The sequence below is a fragment of the Danio aesculapii genome, chromosome 16 (assembly GCF_903798145.1).
Source record: "Danio aesculapii chromosome 16, fDanAes4.1, whole genome shotgun sequence".
Classification (NCBI taxonomy): Eukaryota; Metazoa; Chordata; class Actinopteri; order Cypriniformes; family Danionidae; genus Danio; species Danio aesculapii.
The window spans coordinates 9917825-9939278 of NC_079450.1; the positions used below are offsets into that span (position 1 = coordinate 9917825).

Here is a 21454-nt window from a genome sequence, read left to right on the forward strand (position 1 = left end):
AAGTATAATGCTTTTTAAAATATAATAGATGTTAATTAAACGTAAGGTATAATGAAACACAATGTAGCATGTCAATTCATTAGACAAGTAGTCCAAAAGGTGTGTGTTAGATGAAATCTTCCACATTCCTCTGGCTCTCAGTAAACGTTGCGGCTGGAAATGCCACGTTGGAGGGGATGAAGAGGCAGGGCTGTAAAACAGTCAGGGCTTAAACCAGGAATTTGTAAAATATTCAGAATTGTAAGTTTATTTAGGAAGCAGTTTATTTGTATAAGTGCGAATTATCCATCTAACTTCATTTAAACTGTATTAATATAGTTCACATTAAAATGCAATTTACACTAGTGTCACGTGATCATTGAGAAATCATAATATTTCATCACCTTCGAATTATAAGGTTCTGTCTGCGTTCTGAATGATTTTGAGATATTGAGCTTCAATGTTTTTGCCTTCCATACAGCAAACAATGTGTGTAACAATTCTCTTTCATACATTAACATGACAGAGACCCTAAATGTACTCTACATGTAAATTAAGTTCTCTTACATTTGCAAATTGGAGTAAAAAAAAAAAAACATGGTAAATGCAGAAATGCTTTCTAATTCTGAAAATTAATTTTACACTTGGAATTGTAAGGTTATATCTGGCAGACCATCCATTCAAGCATTACTTTTCAAGAAATACAATCAAAATAAATAAATTGGTGTTGTAACAATATGTTGATGCTTGAGAAAGTAACATTTTTGCTTTCTATAACATTTATTTCATGTTTTAGGATGAATATTTTTCTTGTTCAAATTAAGCATACAAGGCTGTGCTAAATAATTCATCCAGTGCAATGTTAATTTGATCTGATTACTGTTAATGTTTATTACATTTTATGCTTTATATGAATTATTGAATTAAATTTATTGAATTATATGCCCCATGAATAAAATTAAGTATTTGCCATTTAAGGATTGATATTAAATTTAAAGACTTTAAAAGAAAACAGACAATGAGCAGAGTTTAATAAACAGTAAAAATGTTTCACTGTCCATATATACACAAATAAAAATATTTATATATATTTATATATAAATTAAAAATATTATAAATATTTATATATATAATTATAATATATATAATTTATATTTATATATATAATAAAAATAAACAGTAAAAATGTTTCACTGTCCATATATACACAAATAAAAATATTTCACATTTAATATATACATTTTTTAATATCAGTTTCCTTTTCAACAATGTACAATTTAACATTTGTCAAAAAATGCTTCTAAATTATCACATTTACAAACATCTCAATTTTGTGTGGTGCGGCATTATTTAGTCGACTCTGATTTTGTGTGATTTTGTCTTTCTGGCCTTTCCCGCTGTCCATGGAGCAGTCCGGCGAAATGACAAAGAAAGCTGATCCTGATTGGTCCTCGTGTATGCATTAAAAATGCTGATTGTGTTTGGACTCTCAGTAGTGATTATTAAACCACACTGAACTGAGCTAAACTGAACTTAAACACTGAAAACCTTCTGTTTGAAGCTGCTTTGACACAATCAACATTACAAAAGCGCTATACAAATATAGGTGAATTGAATGTAATTGTATTGATTGGCACAGGAAGAACCTTATAGAGCCAAGCTAGAGTTTAACTTTGTAGATAAAACCATTTTTGTTTTTTTTTTTAAATAAAAAGTTTTAAAATGTGAACAACTTGTAAAAAAAAACATCACATAATATAAACGAGTTGTAGTAGTAGCAGCATTGTAAACAGAGTTACAGTGGAAATCAATAAGCATCTCTTTAGTTTTTGAGATAATAAGTTGTAAATATGACCATTCTCATGATCATGCAGAAGACTGACAATGACAGTGATTATAATAACAATGGTATAATAACAGTAGTTATTAAATGGTATTTCACAGTATTACTATTTTATAGTTGTTACAATTTAAATAGAACTTAGCATGTGAGATCATTTTTACTAAACATTTTATAAAGATATCTTAAAACTTTAAACACCTATAATTTCTATAATGATATAAATAAGTGTGTAACCTCAACAATTATTATTATTGCAAATGGCCATTTAAAAATCAATCAATCTGCTCAATTCATATTCCTAGATGCATAATCCATACATTTATAATATACATTTATAATATATATATATATATATATATATATATATATATATATATATATATATATATATATATATATATATATATATATATATATATATATATATATATATATATATATATATATATATATATATATATATATATATATATATATATATATATATATATATATATATATGAACTTCTGGTGATCTAACTTCATTCTCCATTAACTTTCTGTTACATCAGAGAATATTAATTAATAAATGCGCATTCACAAACATTCATAAATACAGTTTATTTCATTATTTGGTTACTGATGTTAAACATTTCAGAATCTGCACTTACAACTCATTGTGGAAAATAAAATCAGAAACATTTCATACTCCTGCTTTAATTCTTATTGCATGACAAACAGGATGCATATTCATCATATTGCATTAACAACCGCAACTGATAATAATAATAATAATAATAATAATTCCAGCATCAGTGATCATATTGAAATGATTATAATGACATTGTGATTTTTTTTTTAAATAAAACTTTGCGTATGTACATAATTTATAGATTTTCGATAGCTCAAAAATACTGATTCAGTGCTGATTATCCTTAAATAATAAAGTAAATCTGTGTTTTATTCAATTAACGACATCAAGCATGCTGAATCAATCAGTCAAGTGAATGAAATAAAGATCCTCTTTTCTCCATCTTACATTTTAATTAAAGTGATGAAGTTTCTCCAGACTCTCAACTATCATTGAGGAAGACTATCATAAAGTATCTGCTATAAGAGTAGTAAAAACAAACCAAAAATGTGAAGTTTGGCATGATATTTCATAAATAATAAAAACAAAAATCTGCTACTGACAGGAAACACGAAGGGAAAACAGATTCAAATGCATTCTATAATTTTTGTCAAAACCTACAAGCATTAAAATGCCTTTTGACTATGATATAATATTTAAGAACACAGATATGGCTATATGTCAGTCAGTGAAATGGATTAAGTTGTGGTTTTTCTCAGTGATATCTCTACTGTACGATAGCAACGTTATACAGTTGAAGTCAGAATTATTTGCATTCCTGTGAAAATTTTCTCTCTCTTTTTTTTTAAATTCCCAAATTATGTTTAAAAGAGCAAGGAAATTTTCACAGTATTTCCTATAATATTTTTTCTTCTTGAGAAATCATCTTTGTTTTATTTCGGCTAGAATAAAAGCAGTTTTTAATTTTAATTAAAAACATTTTAAGGTCAATATTATTAGCCCCCTTAAGCAATATTAGCGGTTAAGTAATAATAGCGATTGTCTACAGAACAAACCATCATTATACAATGACTTGCCTAAAAATCCTAGTTAGAGGTGCAGTGTGTAAGTTTGACACCCAGTGGTTGAACTAGATATCCCACTCCTGGTTCAAAACACGCAAGCGCAGGTTGCCAGACTGACAACATCAACAGGATTTTAAGGCATTTAAGGCTGGTTCAAATTGTGTTCTAAATAAAAGCAGCGGCACAAGATAGAAGGAATATTTTCCATATTAAAAGAATGTTTTGTTTTAACCAACACCGCAAATTGATATATTAGAAACAGTTTCTATTTCTTGCACCTGAACAACAGAAAACTAACACCTCAGATACACCTCATGTGCTTTATTCAGAGTTAAATGCTAATAATGTGAGTTTGAAGGGCATTTCACATGACATTTATTGCCTTATTACTGAAAGCAGCAGCAGATAGTTCACCTCAGATCTTAAAAATTAACTGTATGAAAGTGAACTTTAGAACCGTCTCAAAACAAACACATATCGGTGATTCAGCATCTACATTTAATAATGTTAAAGAGGTTTAATATGTATTAATTAGACTGTAAGCCTTACCATTTCGTTGGAGTACAGTGACTGCATATTCTGTGCTTCTGAATGGCTGTATTTAAATTTCTGTCACGTTTCGTCTGGTGCAAACAGCCAAACTGCTTATCACTGCAAATCTTGTCATGTAGCATGTTGTTAGGACACACGATTACAATGTAACCTGCTCGCCTAATGTTTACATCCGTAATATTTACATTATTTGCTAATAATATCCACCTCATGTGGATCTCAGAATCTGCGTCTCATTTTGGAGTCTGCTACAGTACACCGGAGGTCGCATTTCGGTCATGAATGTAATACATTGTTTTCCACCAAGGCAACCCAGGCTGCTGAAAAATAAGTGGTTAAAGTGGCATTAGGCGGGTTAAAAGAACCAAAACAAAGACAGACGTTCCAGCACATAACGCACATTTAAAGCAGAATATCTGACTTCAGCATTGTTTTTCAGATAAACATGTTCAGCATGTTTCTTAAATATCAGCAAACATATTATGGTATTTTTATGCTTTAAAAGAGTCAAAAACCTACAACTCCTTTAAGCTTTTAAATGTCACTTTTAGCTGAATACTAGCATCTTGAAAAATATCTAGTCAAATATTATGTACTGTCATCATGACAAAGATAAACTAAATCAGTTATTAGAAATGAGTTATTAAAACTATTAGGTTTAGAAATGTGCTGAAGAAATCTTTCTGTTAAACAGAAATTGGGGAAATATACAGGGGGGCTAATAATTCTGACTTCAATTCTATCTGAATCACTCTTTCACAAGTTTTTACAGCAGGTTTTCTTCTCCTCCTGGGTTTCTGCTGGAGTTTTTGGTTGAGACAACGTGACTGCACTGATGGAGCCGCGGGTCACTTCTTTGCTGCTCACCTTCTTGTGGATTTCTGTGAGGAACGGATGAATTATTGAGAATGTAATTATGAAAATGAAGTGTTTGTGTTCACTATTTCAAGCATGAGTGAAAAGGAGAAACCCAGAGGACGAGGATGACGTGTGATGTAAGTGTAAATACTGTGTGATGTGTTAAGAATAAACATCAGGTTTACCTGCAAGCACAGTGTTGAACGCTGCTTCCACATTTACTGACTCCAGAGCTGAGGTTTCCATGAACAGAAGACCATTCTTCTCTATAAAGAGCAAAGAATGAGGATTTTATGTTAATGATATGTATCAGTTTATGTAATAAAAGATTGATATGCGATTGTTTGAATAATTCAGTTTTGTGCATTACATCCTGATGGTAAAAAAAAAATGAACAAACTCCAAAATCAATCAATCAATCTATCTATCTATCTATAGAAAGAGAGATTATATATTAATATATAAACCTACAATACTTTGTACTAAAATGTATTTCAATCTTTAATATGTAAAAGAAATCAGTAAACCTAATACTCTAATAAATTTTTTCATAAAAATGTACAATACACGTTAAAAACCTATTAATATTTAGACACACACACACACACACACACACACACACACACACACACACACACACACACACACACATATATATACACGTGTATATGTTTGTGCTGGTCACTTTATTAGGTACACCTTACTAGTACCGGGTTGGACCCCCTTTTGCCATAAGAACTGCCTTAATCCTTGGTGGCATAGATACAACAAGATACTGGAAATAATTCTCAGAGATTTTGGTCCATATTGACCTGATAGCATCACGCAGTTGCTGCAGATTTGTCGGCTGCACATTCATGATGCGAATCTCCGTTCCACCACATTCTGCTCTGCTCTGCTCTATTGGATTGAGATCTGGTGATTGTGGAGGCCATTTGAGTACAGTGAACTCATTGTCATGTTCAAGAAACCAGTCTGAGCCGATTCACGCTTTATGACATGGAATGTTATCCTGCTGGAAGTAGCCATTAGAAGAGGAGTACACTGTTGTCATAAAGGGATGGACATGGTCAGCAACAATACTCAGGTAGGCTGTGTCGTTGACACGATGTTCGATTGGTACTAATGGGCACAAAGTGAGCCAAGAAAATATCCCCAACACCATTACACCACCACCACCAGCCTGAACCGTTGATACAAGACAGGATGGATCCATGCTTTCATGTTGTTGATGCCAAATTCTGAGCCTACAATCCTAATATCGCAGCAGAAATCGAGACTCATCAGACCAGGCAACGGTTTTCTAATCTTCTATTGTCCACTTTTGGTGAGCCTGTGCGAATAGTAGCCTCAGTGTCCTGTTTGTAGCTGACAGGAGTGGCACCTAGTGTGGTCTTCTGCTGCTGTAGCCCATCCGCCTCAAGGTTGAACGCGTTGTGTGTTGAGAGATGCTCTTCTGAAGACCTCGGTTGTAACGAGTGGTTATTTGAGCTATTGTTGCCTTTCTATCAGCTGGAACCAGTCTGGCCACTCTCCTCTGGCATCAACAAGGCATTTGTGCCCACAAAACTGCCGCTCACTGGATATTTTCTCTTTTTCAGACCATTCTCTGTAAACCCTAGAGATGGTTGTGCGTAAAAATCCCAGTAGATCAGCAGTTTCTTAAATACCTATCTGACACCAACAACGATGCCACGTTAACTTAAAATCACCTTTCTTCCCCATTCTGATGCTTGGATGAACTGCAGCAGATCATCTGGACCATGTCTAAATGCATGGAGTTGCTGCTGTGTGATTGGCTGACAGTACCTAATAAAGTGGCCGGTGAGTGTGTGTTATATATATATATATATATATATATATATATATATATATATATATATATATATATATATATATATATATATATATATATATATATATATATATATATATATATATATATATACACACATAATATATAATATTATAAATTAAGTAATATATAGACCTATTATATTTTGTATGAAAAGTATTTCATTCTTTAATGACATGTAAAAGAAAAAAAACAAAATCTATAAAATATAAAAAGTATTAAAAAAGTACATTTACATTTATACACACACAAACATCTATCCACACACCTATTCATCCACCCATCTATTCCATCTATTTAAATGTACATATATTTAAAATGAGTAATTCATCAATTATAAATGTATTACCTGCAAAGTCTTTGGCGTCCTCTGTAGGAACGGAGCGCACGGCTGCCAGGTCTGATTTATTTCCCACCAGCATCACAACGATGTGTGGATCTGCGTGATCATAGAGCTCCTTCAGCCAGCGCTCAGCACTTTCATACGTCAGATGCTTGGAAATATCATAAACCAGCAGAGCTCCGACTGCTCCTCGATAATATCTGCAGATCAGGAAAACAGCACAGCAGGCGACTGCATTTACTTCCCTTTCTGACTGTCATAAAGCATAATGTCATACACAGCCTTTTCCCACCAGGTGAAATGAGTCTACAGCAGCAGGTGGTCAAACATTTCTCTCGATTGGGAAAAGTGAATAGTGCATACACATATGCAAATTCATTATTCACTGCATGAGTATGAGTGAGCTACTTAAAGGGACAGTCATCAGTTACTTAAAAAAATAATAATAAATAAATAAAATCATCTGGAAACATTCTAATAAACAAATACTGGGTTCTTTCAACATAAATTAGGGTAATAATAGAACGCATTCATTCATTCATTCATTCACTTACTTACTTTTTGGCTTAGTCCCTTTATTAATCTGGGGTCGCCACAGTGGAATGAACCGACAACTTATCCAGCATATTTTTTAACGCAGCGGATGCCCTTCCAGCAGAAACCCATCTCTGGGAAACATCCATACACACTACGGACAATTTTAGCCTACCCAATTCACCTGTACCATATGCATTTGGACTGTGGGGGAAACCGGAGCACCCGGAGGAAACCCACGCGAACGCAGGGAGAACATGCAAACTCCACACAGAAATGCCAGCTGACCCAGCCGAGGCTCGAACCAACGACCTTCTTGCTGTGAGGCGACAGCCCTACCTACTGCGCGACCCAATAAAATATTTGTTGTTTCTTTTCGTTTCTTTTCTTGGGAAAGGATGAATTAAAGCATTAAAAAGAGGTATATAATACATTAACAAATCATTTTAATTGCTATATATATTTTTTTATGCTGAAACAAATCTGGGTTAAAATTACAGAAATAAATTAAAATTGTAATATTGTAAAAAATATATATGTTAAATGCTATATTACATTTTATAATAATGTAATATTCATTTATTTCCTTCGGCTTCCTCACTTATTCTCAGGGGTCGCCACTGCGGAATGAACCGCCAATTTATCCAGCATATGTTAAGCAGTGGATGCCATTTCAGCTGCAACCCAGTATTGGGAAACACCCATACACACTCACATTCACTATACACAACACATACACTATGGCCAATTTAGCTCAATCAATTCACCTATAGCTAATGTGTTTGGACTGTGGGGGAAACCGGAGCACCAGGAGGAAACTCAACACAGGGAGAACATGCACACTCCACACAGAAATGCCAACTGATCCTGCCGGGACTCGAACCAGAGACCTTCTGAACCATGCTGCCATAATGTAAAATATATACATTTCATTTCACTTTTGTTGTTAAAAAGTTTGATTTCATAAAAAAACCTTTGGTTAGCAGAAGAAATGTCTTTTATTAAGTAAAAAAATCTGCAAAATTCCAAGATAAAAAATTTTATTGTCAATAGTTTTTTGATTTAATGGGTTAGAATGCTCTAAAACAGCTCTAAAATTGGTATTTATATAAGCAATCAGTTTCTCACTTATGCCAATATGAATCAACATCCTGCCCCTTATACTTTAAAATTAACTAGTAATGTAATGTATGTTTTATTTAATGCCATTTCAGCAACCAGGGCAAGAACATTTCAATAATAAACATACAATTAAAAGCAACAAACAAATGCATGCATACATTAAATAAGACTTTTAGTGTTAGTGACACCATAAAAAATATAGAATTTTTATCAGGTGTTTTGCTTGAAATGACCTTAAAGAGAGTTTGATTCATAAAAAAAGCCTTCTGGAATCATTAAAAGCAGGACAGTCCAGTAAACCTCAGACCAACAAACATTGTGCAGTACATTTACATTTAGTCATTTAGGAGACGCTTTTATCCAAAGCGACTTACAAATGAGGACAAGGAAGCAATTCACACAACTATAAGAGCAGCAGTGAACAAGTGCTATAGACAAGTTTCAGGTGTGTAAAGTCTAAGAAGCAAAGCATTAGTAAAAATATATATATATATATTTTTTTTTTTTTTTTGGGAGAGAGAGAGAGGGCACAGTTAGTGGTATAGCCAGAGAGCCAGTTGCAGATTAGGAGGGAAAGTGGAGACTAAATAGTTGAGTTTTTAGTCGTTTCTTGAAGACAGTAAGTGACTCTGCCATTCTGATGCAGTTAGGGAGTTCATTCCACCAACTGGGCAGATTGAATGCGAGAGTTCGGGAAAGTGATTTCTTCCCTCTTAGGGATGGAACCACGAGGCGACGTTCATTCACAGAACGCAAGTTTCTGGAGGGCACATAAATCTGCAGAAGTAAGAGCAGATGAGGAGCAAAGCCAGAGGTCGCTTTGTAAGCAAACATCAGAGCTTTGAATTTGATGCGAGCAGCAACTGGCAGCCAGTGCAAACGGGTGAGTAGCGGAGTGACATGTGCTCTTTTGGGTTCATCAGAGACCACTCGTGCTGCTGCGTTCTGAAGCATCTGAAGAGGTTTGATAGAGTTAGCTGGAAGCCCAGCTAGTAGAGAGTTGCAATAGTCCAGTTTGGAGAGAACAAGAGCTTGAACAATAAGTTGAGCTGCATGTTCAGATAGGAAGGGTCGGACCTTTCTGATGTTATAGAGTGCGAATCTGCAAGATCGAACATTGACAGTACAAACATTGAGTGAGGTCTTCACCTTTAAGTGAAAAGCCGTGGGTTAATCTTGTATGTCCAATATGACATCTGGTAAAAATTACTGGATCAAATCTAGTCTTAAAATTTTGTTTGATATTTCAGGTTGAATTTCATACAATTTATTATTTTACAATCCATCCCACTCCTCTTGCCACTTATTTAAAACCGGTAACCATTAACCTCCATTGTTTTGCCTACTATGTGGGTCAATGGTTACTGGTTTCCAGCTTTCTTCAAAATACCTTCTTTTGTTTTCAACAGCAAAAAAGAAGCTAATGAGGGAGAGTAAACACCCAGCAAGTATTTTATGTTTTTAAAAGATGTCTAATAGAGGTCTAATAGACGTGTAGTCGTCTTAGCTAACATAGGGCTGTCAGTGAAAATCTAATAGACATCTAAGAATAGGCCAAAACTAAACTAGTCATCAAATAAACAGAAATGAATGACTACACATATAAAGTCTGTCTAATCGGTCTATTTTTGGACTATTCTTAGATATCTATTAGATTTTCACTGACAGCCCAAGTTTAGCCTTGTTTTAGCCAAGCTGTCTACGTTTAGATGTCTATTAGATGTTTATTAAACACAAAGGTGTTTGCTGGGTAGTGAGTAATTTTTCATTTTTGAGTGTACCATCCCTTCAACAGGTCTTTAGTGGAGTCAAACTCACGCAGAGGTGATGGCACGGTATCGCTCCAATCCAGCGGTGTCCCAGATCTGAGCTTTAATAGTGAGTCCGTTCAGCTGCACAGTTCTTGTGCTGAACTCCACACCGATGGTCGTCCGGCTGTCATGGCTAAACTCGTTCTTGGTGAACCGTGACAGCAAGTTGCTTTTGCCGACACCGGATTCTCCAATAAGAACCACTGCAAACAAATACAGAGGTGGATATGAGTCATACATTATGGAAATGCAACAAGACTTGACTTCATGGATTTTATCTGGGGACAATGACCGTGAATGTCCGGTTCATTTCCTGAATAGAATGAAACCGCAAAGCCACAGAAGCAGCGTGCGAAATATACCTTGACAACAGAATTTTTTCTGTAATGTTAGTCTGTGTAGAACATGATTCAGTTAATTAAATATATGTATTTGTTTAAATTACACCTAATTTATTAAGAAAACTTATTTAAGTTTTCATAGTTTTAAGGAATATTTAGCGTACTCTGAGCAACAATCACCTCTGATTAGCCATTTCAGACGTTACTTCAGGTCATACTATAAAACTAAGCATCTAATTTGACTTTACTTTTAGGCTGTATGTAGAAACAAACACCTATTTCACAAGAAAAGTCTTTTGAATACATATCTGTGCTCTGATCTGCAGACTATTGAATGTTTTTTTTTTTCTCCCATAGACCGATTGGCGCCATTATGCGTTTACAATAGTATGAACCGTTATAGTGGTGGTTAAATATATTTTTATATGATCTATTATCTTCATTATTAATGTTATTATTTAAAATACAGATCAGAGCAAGCTACTTCTCGCTATTAAAGGGCTGACCCCTCATACATCTTGTTTTGGTGTCCTTCAGGGGGGATCAATCGTTAATTAGGGGAGTCAACCCCCCTGTAATTCGCACCCTACACACAAGCGCCATTTTGGTTCTTTAAACGGATAGTTCAGTCTTCTGTAAACATTCTTATAAAAATACTTGGTTCGTTTAACATAAATTAAGGTAATAATAATAATTTAATGCCCATATTTTAGCCAAATTTGGCTTGAAATGGTGTGTACAAACAATCAAATGTTTTAGGTTAATATGCCTTTTCTTTTTGCTTCTTTTCTTTGGCAAGGATGAATTAAAGCGTTAAAAAGAGGCAGATATAACATTAGCAAGTCATTTTAAATATTTTAATGTTTTTTTTAGTAATAATTCCTGATTTCTTTTAAATCAAAGACTCCTGAGTTGAGAAAATCAGAGTTGAAATTACAGAAACAAAATAAAATTGAAATAATATAATATTCATTAATATCATATATGGGACTAATGTTCAGTTCGTCTCCTAAATAGAGTGAAAGTGATGCCATAAAAGCACTATTTTGATTCCTACAGGGGATAGTTCACCCCAAAATGAGCATTTCCTCACTATTTTACACAACCTCTAGTGGTTAAAACCTTTTAAAAAAATATTTTGAAGAAAACCTGCAACCACTGAAATATCCACAGTATGAAAAGCAAATACTATGGAAGTCAATGGTTGCAGCTCTCCAGCTTTCTTCAAAATATCTTCTTTTGTGTTCAGCGTAAGAAAGTCAAACGGTTTTGGATGAAGTGAAAGGCGAGTAAATGATCACAGATTTCTCAGGTGATTTTTGGGTGAATTATCACCTTTAGTGAACAGTACTTTAACCCTTATGCATTCTTAAGGACATTTTTGCATGTTTAATTATTTTTTCTTCTTCATTTTGGCTGTGTTGATGCAAACAACAAACAAATATTTGCTCTACTGATAAATTTTTAGCTTTGAAATTAATATTGGATCTGATCACTGACATATCAAAGACTGCAAGAAAATCTTTTTTTGTACAATATAGATTTGTTTAATTGTATTTTTTATTATTGAAAACAACAAAAGTAACAACGTAAACAAATACAATTTGTAGAATTAAATCCTTTAAATTAATAAATTTTGGTGGTGATTTTTTAGACTGATGCTCGTGAAGAAATCTAGGTCAGTGAAAGAAATAAAATATACTTTGTGTTGTTTGTTTGATCCTAATATTTTTAACAATAATATTAAAGAACCATTTGTTTCTTAGAATGAAAAACATTTTTTTTACAATCTAAAGAACCCTTTCCCACCTTTTATGCAGTAAACATTTTCAATGAGAAAAAAAAAATCTTAATTAAGAGTGCATCCATGCAATATTTGCAACAGATCCCATGACCTGTCTGGTATTTTTACCAACATTCTTAGCGTAAAATCAAAGATTTGTCATGGTTTAACAGACCAGCTATTTGCAGACTCATGGTGCAATCAACCACAATGCCATGTTTGTTATCTTGGATTTTTATAATACTACGTTTCAGAAATTGAGAAACTGCAAAACAAGCCAAAAAAACAACACAAGCATTACAGTATGTTTGACTTTACATTATGAGTGGATGAACAATATTGCAAAGGGAATTAAAAATCAAGGTCTATATATATTAAGTTCACGCATTTACTGAAAATCAAGCTTGTGGTTTGGGAATTGCTAGAGAACTCAACTCAAAAACACTATAAAATGCAAATTAGTGAACAAGAGACACACAAAGGTCATTGGTTTGATTCCAAGAGAGTAAATAAATAACATGTATGAAAACTTGGAGCTTTGCATAAATATATGAAATGCATAAATGTCAAATAATTAAGAAACATTCCTAATGTGATGAAGCATATTGTAAAAAAGCAAAAAAATGTGTTTGCTTTCTTTAAAAAAGTGAGTAAACCTATTGCTTTTAAAGTGATTATTTGATTTTACTTAATAAATTGAGTTTAACTAAGAAAAGTATTTTGCAAAATCTTTAAATTAGTTTGTTTCTGTTGACGCGATTTAAAACGATTAGTTGACTTTCCTTTAAAACCTGTTGCTTTTAAAGTGATTAGTTAACTTTACATAAAAAGCGAGTAAACCCATTGCCTTAAAATTATTATTAAGTAAATGTATTATGTGGATAATTATAAAATTTAAGCTAACTTACCTGTTCCAAGTTACAATACACTTTAAAAAGAGTAAATCTAACTAACTTAGATTAGTTATTTTACAGTACAGTATTAGGCATTTTACAGTACAGTGACCAAAAACAAGATGCCCCATTTTTGAGTTTACATCAAATAAAACATTTTTAAAAATTAATTTCTACTCATAGAATGCATATTAAATGTGAATAACATGTTTTAAAATTATTTTTTTTATTTTCATTTTTCAAATAACTATTGTGGAAGTAAACTGTTAAATGCTAACACACACACAAAATAAAAACCCAACATCCTATTCTGGCATGATTAAATCCCATAATCTAAATCATTATTCTATGTTATGATATTAGAAATGTTTCAAATGATTTAAAACAACAATTAATTTGCTTTTTGATGGGCTAAGCTGCAATCTTAAATCATTTTTTAAAACAATAACTAAATCTTGTACTTATTCATTTATTATGCTTACCATTAAGATACAAAACTTTTAAGATCTTAAAACCATTAAGATCACAAATCAGGATCTTTAATTGGAAATTGTCCAAACTAGTTCATTAAATCTTGCGACAGAGCAGAAGTAGATTTAAACCCTGTACCATTCTGTCAAAATAAACCCACGCTGATGAACAGAACGCCCAGTAAACTCCTTATGGAAACCAGTGTAATTGCAGGAGCAAACAAGAATGACTCAAAGATGTCAACACTCCACCCTTGCAGGACTGTTATGAAATTTGTGGGATTGGAGATCTTTATCACATTATTAGATGGGATGACACAAACTACAAAAGGGAAAAAGTATTAGAACATAGCATAAAGGTGCAATGCTGCTACAAAGCAGACTGAAAAATGCTTGTATAAACTCAGCTCTGGTCATATTAGGGAATACAGATTAGAAAACTGTGTGAAGACATCTAAATGCCCATTCAGTGTCAAATTTGAAGTGTAATTCTGGTGGTATAAGAGCTTATAGTTTATGTATATGGAACTTTTCACAATAATTATTGTTCCAATGCAGCTTTACAAAAGCAGGGCTCACAAAATCTGGTAGCCCGAAGTCCTGGGGCTATTGTTTTTTTAGTCAGGCTACCAAAATCGATCTAGATAGCCTGCCAGGCACGCTTTTGATAAATCTTGTAGCCCCGGGACTTCGGGCTACCAGATTTTGCGAGCCCTGAAAAGGTGCATGTTATTACATTAGTCAAAATCAGAAGAGTTATTGTAATGTGTAAAGGGTGGACAGTAGATATACACATATATAAGAAGCATTAAAGGGATTCACCCCCAAATGTTACGCAAAAAACAAAATCGCATGGATTGAGGAAAATAAATATAGTTGTTTTTTTCTTGGAGTCAAACACTTTGGACAACGTTTGAACAAAATTTAAGACCTCGCAAAAACGCGATTAAGACTTTTTAATACCTTTTAAGGCCCTTTATTTTCTCATAATTTATCAACGTTTAATACTTTAAGACCCCGCAGACACCATGACTTAAAATAAGGTATAGGGCGGACAGTATTCATATATACTGTCCTATATAAGATATATAAGATGCCTTAAAGGGACAGTTCACCCAATAATTTACATTTCCTTCCCATTAATCACACTTAAGTGGTTCGAAATGGGTTTTTTTTTTTTTTACATGATTTTTTTCTTCTTCTGTTGAACACAAAACAAGATATTTTGAAGAATGTAAAAAAAAAAAAAAAATCCGCAATTGAGATCCAGCAACCTTTATGTTCAACAGAAGAATGAAACTCAAGCAGGTTTGGAACAAGTAAAGGGTGAGTAAATAATGACAGAATATGATTTTGGGGTGAACTATCCCTTTATATTAGCAGATGCACAAATATTTGTGTGTAAATAAAGAGTTTGACTGTCAGGACATGACAGAATGAGTCTCGATTTCTGCTGTGACATTTGGATGGTAGAGTCTGAATCATGAAAGCATGGATCTATCCTGCCTTGTATCAACGGTTCCGGCTGGTGGTGGTGGTGTAATGGTGTGGGAGATATTTTCTTGGTACACTTTGGGCCCATTAGTACCAACGCCACAGCCTACCTGAGTATTGTTGCTGACCATGTCCATACCTTCATGACCACCGTGTACCCATCTTCTGATGGCTACTTCCAGCAGGATAACGCACCATGTCATTAAGCTGTAGACAATAAACTGATTTCTTGAACATGACAATGAGTACACTGTACTCAAATGGCCCCCACGGTCACCAGATCTCAACAAATTTGCAGCAACTGGGTGATGTTATCATGTCAATATGGACCAAAATCTCTGAGGAATATTTCCAGTACCTTGCTGAATCTTTGCCACCAAGGTTTAAGGCAGTTTTGAAGGCAAATGGAGGTCCAACCCGGTACTAGTAAGGTGTACCTCCTAATAAAGTGGCTAGTGACTGTATATACATAAATATACATAGTACACATATATGTTATGTAAAAACAAACTTTCATATTGGAGTTGATGAATCATTTGAAGGCACTAATATATATATATATATATATATATATATATATATATATATATATATATATATATATATATATATATATATATATATATATATATATATATATATTCCAGTTTCTGTATATTTTTGTTTCTGTGATTGTTAATTCAAGAGTCAAATGTCAAAAATCTATTACTGGTGCTTGTTGACTCTTACTTTATTGTTATTAATATAAATCAAAATAAAACATAAAAATAGCGAAATACTATAAGACAGTTTGTGTTCTAGCAGACTTTTCAAGATAACAAACTGCATAACATGTAGAGATTATTTTTAATCTGAACAAATATTGTTCCTAATGCGATTATTAAAGCCCCTTCAGTTCCTCTCTCTCTTCAATTGAAGACAGGTGATCTGATGCTGTGTCAGTGTTTGCTGTTGTTGGAGAACTGCTCAAGCACATCTCTGCTTAACAAAGGCCTTTAACATGCGGGTGCAGCTATTTCCCCTCCCACACTGACTAACTGAACTCACTAATCTTGTGTAAACAAGCCTTTGTTGTCATGGAAATCTGATTTCAACCTATTTGTTTAGTGGTCAAACATTCAGAGCATTACTAAAGAAAGAATTCAGACATTTTCAAATCAATAATGGACTCCTGTTCTTCCTTATATACCATACAAATGTGCAAAGTAATGACTTAAAATGATCCTAAAATGATTATTAAATATTATTATTATTATAATTAAACAAAACATGAGCAGATAGTGTGGCTCTTTGTTAGTTGGAAATCATTTGCACAGATTTTTTTTTACATTAAAACAAAATTAAAGTCTTTAATATGTAAAAAATTAAACAATCAAGTATTTTTATAAATTAAAAATAAAGTACTCTTATTTTGTAAAAGTAAAAATGTACTTTTACACTGTAAAAAATGCTGGGTTCCACATAACTCCATGTTCTCCCAACACAAATCGATTAAGTTAACTTTATCGTTTTAACAAATGTAAGTCACCTGAACATAAAACAATTAAGTTTTCCCAAATAAAACGTAAGAATTGAGTTGTTTTAACTCATTTTAAATAAGTCGAAAGTCATATTTGAGTATACTTACTCTTACTTACTCCCAGGGCTATTTATATCGAAGTTGATATTTAGCCGCACCATATTAGTGTTTCGTAACATCTAGTTTTTAATCATAGATATGTGCACTAGATATTGCATTCGGACACTAAGCATGCATCAATACTACTGCCACATTAGTACAGTGCTCCCAGGACAAAAGTCATTCAACTGCACTAGTCAAGACTAAAGCCAATCTGAAGATGCTGGACTTTAAAGCTGCATACGGGTCTAGTAACGAGCAAACAAAGAAAACAAAGCATAAAGGCAGAACATTTCATAGATAAGACTTTAAGTTTTTGTATGTTATGAACTTTTGTTGTAAACAAGTAACATTATTGATGATTATAAAGTCTCTTACTGCATTGGCCATGAGGCAAAGTAGCACCAACCTACACTAGGTTCTAGGCTTTTGTATATAAATCATTGCTCCGGATGGCCAGTCCTCCACTGCACTTAGGTCTCACATTTATTTTAAAGGAGCACTACCCTGTACTAAAATGGTGGCTTTATTGACACATTCCTACCAATAGACAACAACAACATAGGTGACATCTAATGTAAATATCGATGGTTTTTATGAGGCGAGTTGTTAGTCCAACCCTCAACCCCTAACCTTTTTCTTCTGAAGGACCAAAAACCAAACTTTATTATGGCTGGTGGGCCGAAGCTAAATATGGTTGCCATGAGTAATTTCCTAATCTATTTAATAATATTAAAAATAACTAGAAAACATTGCTTTATTATAGCAAATACAGTAGATATTTTTTACATGTTATAATGATCTTACTACAGTAAAAACAAAACAGAATCTAATTCAACAGAATGGAGTTACACTAGTTTTTGCCTTGATTTGCTCGCCAATGTCTCCTGGATAGCCCTCTATCCGTTGAGTGACAGTATTTACATTTTAAAAAGTCTGATTCATTTACATTTAATTGAAGCATTTAATTTCCGTTTGCTTTGATGTAGCAAAGTAATAAAACTTACAAACAAAAAAGGTCACGACAAATTAGAAATGACGATCTCTGTTGAAGGCATTCGCCCCAACCCTCTCCATCATTCTCAGATAGGGTGGTGGGCCAAATCAAAGGTTACAATGGGCCAACATTGGACATCTAAACTTTAGAAACTATGCTTTTGTGCAAGTATTCACTAAAATGAAACCAAATTTACCAAGTATATTAAATACAGTCAGCCATTTTTTTGTTGCTTTGTTAAAATATTTAATCATATCTATGTTTAAATGTCATTTAATTGCAAGAAAACAACCAGTACTGCATAAAAAAAAAAGTTGAACAACAGCATGCAATAATAAAACTAACCAAAAAATTAGGTTATAGTGGGGCTGGGCGATAAAATCGGTATCGATATTTATTGACCGAACACCATCGTCAATATCGATAATAAAAAAAGTTCGGTATGTAGTTTTGGTATGAAGCGCTATAGTTTTATTAAAACGTGGCTGCTGAGCGCAGGAGCGATGTGCACATGGTGTGCAAGTGGCATGCACATTTTTCAAGTACACCTAGTTGAAAAACATCTGAACTTTTCAGAATGCCACAAGCACTAGAACTAACCAATCTGCTTTATACTTTGTATGGAGTAAACGCATTTCAGTAATAATGGCAGACCAATTGTCTCAGACAAACACAAAGCACGCACTCGCGCATGTCACATCAGGTCAGAAAAACAACACACATTAAAATGAGTGCGGTGGCTAGCAGCAGTGAGGAGATTGTAAATAAAAAAGGATGCAAGGATGCCACCAGAGTGGCTTTTTGGTTTCTTTTCTTGTGCATCCCAGCCACTACAATCTGGGGTAATAATATAGTCATCGAACTTCACAATATTAATGTTGCAGTATGTATTTGAATTATTATGGCTGGTTCCTTTACTTAAAGCTCAGATTTGAGGATCATAATTTGTTTTGTTTACAGAGTTTAAGGTTTACTGTATCATTATTATTCACATCTTACAGATGTTGCTCTACCTTTGCCACTGCACACACTTTGTAACAATTTATCAAGTTTAAGAATCTTTTTAGCACTTATTTCATTATAAAGAGATCAGGTATTTTGTTTAAATATTTTAGTTTTTAATTATTAAAACTATTTGCCTTATTATTGTTGGTAAATTATAGTGGTTAAATAAAAATAAAAAAAATCCTAATATTCCTAAACGTAATAAAAAAAAATGGAATAATCATCTATATAAAATGATATGAAACATAATATGGTGATTGCTCAGCCATAGGTTATGGTTAGCTATATAATATATATATATATATATATAGGTTATATTAGGTTATATACTGCCAAAACAACGAATTTCAACTAGTAAGTAATGTAATGTGTATTTATATAGTGCATTTATCATGTATGGCCATACACCCAAAGCACTTCACAATCATGATTTGGGGGGGGTCGGCGTCGGTCTCTTCCATCTCTCTCTCTCTCTCTCTCTCTCTCTCTCTCTCTCTCTCTCTCTCTCTCTCTCTCTCTCTCTCTCTCTCTCTATATATATATATATATATATATATATATATATATATATGTGTGTGTGTGTGTGTGTGCGTGTGTGTGTGTGTGTTTATTCACACAACCATTTGATTTGCTATGTATTTATTTAAATCCATTTTAATGCCACTGAATGCAAAAAGAAAACAACTAATGCATAAAAGCATCCAATATTAAAACCAATCAGACACATATTGTCCATAACAGATGCCAATCAAATCTACTAACAAATATCAAAAATCTTACCTTTGAAAACAAAGTTGTAGGCCTCATCAGACCCCATATTTCCACTCCAAAGCTGATTTTTCTTCTCGAATCTACACTTAATTCTGCATGAGTTCGAGTCCTAAAGAAAAACAGAGAAATGCTCAGCTCAGCTCAGCTCACGGTATGCTGTAACAGCAATAAGAGTTATGTACGTACATCAAAAAATAAGTAGTGGACAGGTCATTTGTTTGTACGAGGAACTAGCCGTGTTATTTAGCCTGGAAGTTCCGCTATGAGACGCAGCGTACCTGAAGGCGTGACTTGTGTTTTCTGCCGGATTCAGGTCAGACAGGTAGAGCAGCACAGGTGCAGTCACATGAAACTGGAGAATTAGTGCACCTGCGCGGCCAATCACAAAGCGCCATACAGCCCACACACAGCCAATGGCTGGCTTTCAAGCGGTTTCGACTGCAACCAGGAAAGAATGCAATCGCTATGGAAAAGCCCCTCCAGTTGTACATATTTGGAATTACAGTGCACAGCATATATGAGTACACCACTCACAAATCTCTCATTTAAATTCATATTTTCTATAGGAAGCTTTACAATATTATATTATATGTGCATATACAATAGATTAGTCAGTACTGAAGCCAAATCTGGAGCTAATCAAATAGCAGTCCAGTATAAGACTGCGGTCACGCCATCTGCGGTTCCGAGAGAGACGGTCGCGCTATCTGTGCTTTAAATTGTAGTGCGCGTCTACTCTGTGTTTTGCGGTAGATTAAAGACGCGTGTGTTTAATGCGCTGCAGTTTTATAATCTTGTTTCACTTTTATTCGCGTAAATGAATTCAAATGAGGGATAATCAAAAATCGTCACTTTTGTTCATATTTGGGTATATAATAATCATGAATTTGCATGTAGGCTATGCTATTATTCATTTGTTTTGCTGTAATTGTGTTTTATTTGCGAGTTTAAAACAAAATTAATAGTATTAAAGTCATTACCCGGCTGTCATGACTATTCACATTCCTTTTCATATTCACAACTTACTATTTAGGTGTTTACTGTGCAATTATGACTGTTTTATTGGATTATTTGTTGGGTTTTTTGTTAATATTTTCCCCTTTTTCATGTGGAATGTTGCTAAATTAATGAAAAAAAGTTTTTTTTTTTGTACGAATGTTCATTTTCCCTACTTCAATCACATTTAAATAATAACATACCAAAATCATGTGAAATACTGACTTTTTACTGAAGAGTCATATTAGAAAAATCATAAAAAAATAAAATCAAATTGTTTTTCTGCCAACTCCACCAGATTATTATTCTACAAGTCCTGATGTACCACTGTACCCACTTTTCATATCATATTACTGTTTCATATTTTGATAATAGTGAGCTAAAATCATGGACAATACAGTGTTTTTCACTGAAGAGTCATATTAGAAAAATCATTACAAATAAAATCTAATAGTTTTCTGCCAACTCCACCAGATTATTATTCTACAAGTCCTGATGTACCACTGTACCCACTTTTCATATCATATTACTGTTGCATATTTTAATAATAGAGT

At 33.5% G+C, this 21454-nt stretch overlaps 1 protein-coding gene across 2 annotated transcripts; it reads right to left on the reverse strand.

Annotated features, from left to right (window-relative positions):
* Window positions 1–2407: 2407 nt before the first annotated feature.
* On the reverse strand, window positions 2408–20316 carry rab25b (RAB25, member RAS oncogene family b). Of its 2 annotated transcripts, none has more exons than XM_056476316.1 (6): window positions 20183–20316; window positions 19914–20013; window positions 10540–10735; window positions 7072–7265; window positions 5053–5133; window positions 2408–4890 (listed from the first exon to the last, which is right to left on the reverse strand). In XM_056476316.1, exons 2-6 carry the CDS (start codon window positions 19948–19950, stop codon window positions 4766–4768), a joined length of 633 nt encoding a protein of 210 aa, XP_056332291.1. In that variant the 5' UTR covers window positions 19951–20013; window positions 20183–20316; the 3' UTR covers window positions 2408–4765. The 2 variants fall into 2 exon arrangements, with proteins under 2 accessions (XP_056332291.1, XP_056332290.1); XM_056476315.1 differs by having other exon boundaries at window positions 20091–20316.
* Window positions 20317–21454: the final 1138 nt, after the last annotated feature.